Source organism: Macaca fascicularis, chromosome 1 (assembly GCF_037993035.2).
Source record: "Macaca fascicularis isolate 582-1 chromosome 1, T2T-MFA8v1.1".
NCBI classification, from domain to species: domain Eukaryota; kingdom Metazoa; phylum Chordata; class Mammalia; order Primates; family Cercopithecidae; genus Macaca; species Macaca fascicularis.
The window spans coordinates 188,511,607-188,514,996 of record NC_088375.1 but is presented as its reverse complement, the minus strand read 5'-3'; the positions used below and the strand labels follow the sequence as shown (position 1 = coordinate 188,514,996).

General features: G+C 52.4%; 1 protein-coding gene across 1 annotated transcript; it reads right to left on the bottom strand.

Annotated features, from left to right (window-relative positions):
- Positions 1 to 2,058: 2,058 nt before the first annotated feature.
- P3R3URF (PIK3R3 upstream open reading frame) lies at positions 2,059 to 3,069 on the bottom strand. Its single transcript, XM_045371844.2, has 2 exons — positions 2,809 to 3,069; positions 2,059 to 2,202 (listed from the first exon to the last, which is right to left on the bottom strand). The coding sequence occupies exons 1-2, from the start codon at positions 3,050 to 3,052 to the stop codon at positions 2,159 to 2,161; spliced, it is 288 nt and encodes a 95-aa protein (XP_045227779.1). The 5' UTR covers positions 3,053 to 3,069; the 3' UTR covers positions 2,059 to 2,158.
- Positions 3,070 to 3,390: the final 321 nt, after the last annotated feature.

Sequence of the window (3,390 nt, the reverse complement as noted above, 5' to 3'; positions counted from 1 at the left end):
GACTGACACAGAGTTGCAGATTGAAAAGCAGAAGCAGAGGCACCCCAAGGGGTGGAGACCATCTAGGTCAGCTCAGCTAACTCAGGCCCTTCCAGCCTGAGAGCCTGGTGTTCTCAGCCTCCAGGGAACTCTGGCAGGGTGGGAGAGAGTGGGCGGCACCCAGTCATCCGGGAAGTCACCTAAACTGAGGTGGTGGATGCCCTCTGGCTGCTGCTGCCTCTGGGAGCCTAGATGGGGAGGAGAATTAGGAACCTGAAGGGGGAGGGGCAGTGAAGGAGACATCATTGCAGATACAGCTAAAAATAGCTGGAAGAGATGATGTCATCTGGTTCCCACAGCTTAGCACCCCCATCATACACACACTCGAGCACAAACACACACTCTCACAGACACAGATACACATAGACACAAGTGTGGGCATGAGTGCATGCACACACACATATTATACACTCTCATGTAGGGGAGGGAGGCTTCTGCGTCCCAGGGCCGCAGGGGCAGGGAAGTCTGGTGAGTGTGTCTGCATGCATGTATGTCTGTGTGTGCCTGGGTTTGCATGAGTGTGAAGGCATGTGTCTGCATCTGGATGCTTGTGTGCTTGTGTCTGGGTGCATACATATTTCTGTGTGTGTGTGTTCATTTAGAGGCATGCATATGTGTTGTTACATATGTCGTGTGGGGATCTATGCATTTGTGTCTGCGTATATCTGCTTATAGTATGTGCTTGCATGCATGTGTGCGTTTGTTGCAGTGTGTGTCTATGAGTTCACTTATATTTACATGTCTGCATGTGTTTGTGAACTGTGTCAATTATCTTTATATGTATGGCCCCTCCTGGGCCCTTGAGCATGGCCCAAGCACCTTCTAGGTTTGTCTGATGTCCAGTAATCCCCATCCCATACCCTGAGGAGCCCAGCACTGTCTGGGCATGGTGTGTCAGTGAATTTTCTACCTCAACCCCCCTGAGGGTCCCAGTCTCTGGCAAGAGTTGGGGTAGACAGACATAGGCACAATTCACTTTCCCTTCACAGGCAGCAAAGGACATTAGCCAGGCTTCCTGAACCCCAGGGCGCCAGGCCACCGAAACTCTCAGGGTTCACTCCCTTCCCTAGCCCCCTGGGAAGGTAGGCCTGGAAATGGAGCCAGATCTCGGACTGGTGCGACACACATTAACCCATGCATAATGCAACATATTAGAGACAGAGTCCCACACAACGTTCCCAGCTACTAAGACACAACCCCACAGAAATCCGGTTACAGCCAGTGACACATGAGCACACACTCAGAAATCCAAATGGAAAATCCCCAGGCCAGAGAGCTTAGCACCCTCCCTACTTTCTGGGCTCAAACTCAGTCTTGCCCCACCCCTAAGCACCCCAGCTCAGCTGCCAGTTCTGGAAAACACTGACCTCAGAGAATGGTTGAAGGGCTGAAGGTAGTATGCCTTTCTCAGAATGTCACCCTTCTCCACATTCTCCTCCTTTAAGCTGTTCCCCATCCCCCTCCTGACCTTCATTTTTCTTACCAGGGCTGATGTCCTCTCCGGCACAACCATACCCTCACAAACACTCCTTGACACTCACAGTCAGTCACAGAGGCACATTCAATCACAAAGGCACATTCAGCCACATCTGCTTATACTCCCATTCTCCCGGCCTCAGACACACACACCAGCAGCTCCACCTCCACGCTGAGCATCACAGGCACACAGAGGCACAACCACCTCACATCCACCTCATACTTGTGTACTCTTAGGGTTCAGTCTTCCATCCTATCCCTCTCTGATCTGTGCCTCCCAATACCTTCTAAGATGTTTACAGAGACCCTTCTCCCTGTGCAGTTAGGAGCATGAGGCAAGAGAGCCCCTACTTCATGGGGCAGATCAAGAGCTGAGACCAAAGATGGTCTATGTTGCTGACCTTGTCCTGTCCTCCTACTGTCTTAACTATGATCCCTGCTGTGGTCACTGAAGCTTTTCCCTGTAAGTATTCAGCCCTAACCCTCCCCTTACACCCTGCATAGTCAGCTGGTTAACACCTCCGTGCGTGAGGAATAAGGCAGTTTGAGCAGAATGATTGTATTTGTTGCTCACCACCCCCACGGCCCCTAGGAGATGCGGGTCCAGGGCAAGCCAGGCTTCTGTGCTAGCTTCTGGGCACTTCTAGAGGATCAGAAAAATCCCAGGTTGCCTGAGATGTCTGAGAACTGAGGAGAGGAAGGAGAGGGAAAAGTGTGAGGAAAGCAGCAGTTCTGGAAGTTCCCTGCCCCTTGGATTTAGCCCCTTCCCAAACCCTCTGCTTCCAGCCAATCCATCCTCCATTAAGGCTGCCAGCACTTTAGGGTGCCTGCCATCAAGAGTCCACCATACATGTAGGGGTGGTATTTCACAGAGATCATCCTTTGGAGTGCCTAAACAGAACCAGGTAGGGAAATCTTCAGTGGCTCTGGGTTTTTTTTTTTGTTTGTTTGTTTTTTGAGACAGAGTCTCACTCTGTTGCCCAGGCTGGAGTGCACTGGTACAATCTTGGCTCGTTGCAACCTCCGCCTCCCGGATTCAAGCGATTCTCCTGCCTCAGCCTCCCAAGTAGCTGGGACTACAGACGCATGCCATCACACCTGGCTAAATTTTTTTGTATTTTTAGTACAGATGGGATTTCACTGTGTTAGCCAGGATAGTCTCGATCTTCTGACCTTGTGATCTGCCCACCTCAGCCTCCCAAAGTGCCAGGATTGCAGGCGTGAGCCACCGCGCCCAGTCTAGTGGCTCTGTTTTTTAAAACCCCACCCTGGCTCACAGGCCCCCTGGCTAACCTTGAGGTGGGAAGATCCACACTATGGTGGTGTCAGTGTGGGTGTTGTTGATACCCGTGGCCATGGTGGCAGGATTGGTGGCTGCCCTGCTGGCAGTTCGACCTTGGACACCCTGCTGGTATCTTCTGCGGCTACACTTGAACATCCTGGGAAACCGGGGCCTGGGCCAGCCCATACCTGGTCTGCGGTAGGGGGAACGCATGCCCTGGGGCCGAGGGCCACGGACAAGCCGAGATGGCCCCATGGGCACAGGGAGCTTCTGCACTGTGCCTGGGGGATGCTGGTGGCCAGGGTAGCTGAGGCCTCTATGACATATAAAGTCTGCATAAGGGCAGGGCCCTTTATTACAAGTCGTGGGCCCTAACCCCTCCTCATGGGTCAGGCTCCTTCACAATCTTCTCTATTGGGTCTGGCCTAAAAGCCAGCCCAACACCCAGACAGCCTCACTTTGGCCCCCTGGGAGAGAGGCTCTAGAGGGGGAACTCACTTCCTCACTTTCTCACTTATCCATATAGTAACAATATTAACAATGTCTTTTGAGCCCTTACTACGTGCCAGACACTGTGCTAAGCACTTTACCAA

Coding starts and splice junctions, on each gene's coding strand:
- P3R3URF (XM_045371844.2), bottom strand. CDS start 3,052: ATGGGGCCATCTCGGCTTGTCCGTGGCCCTCGGCCCCAGGGCATGCGT. Junction 2,203..2,808: donor GTGGATCTTCCCACCTCAAG/GTTAGCCAGGGG, acceptor TCCTCTCCTCAG/TTCTCAGACATCTCAGGCAA.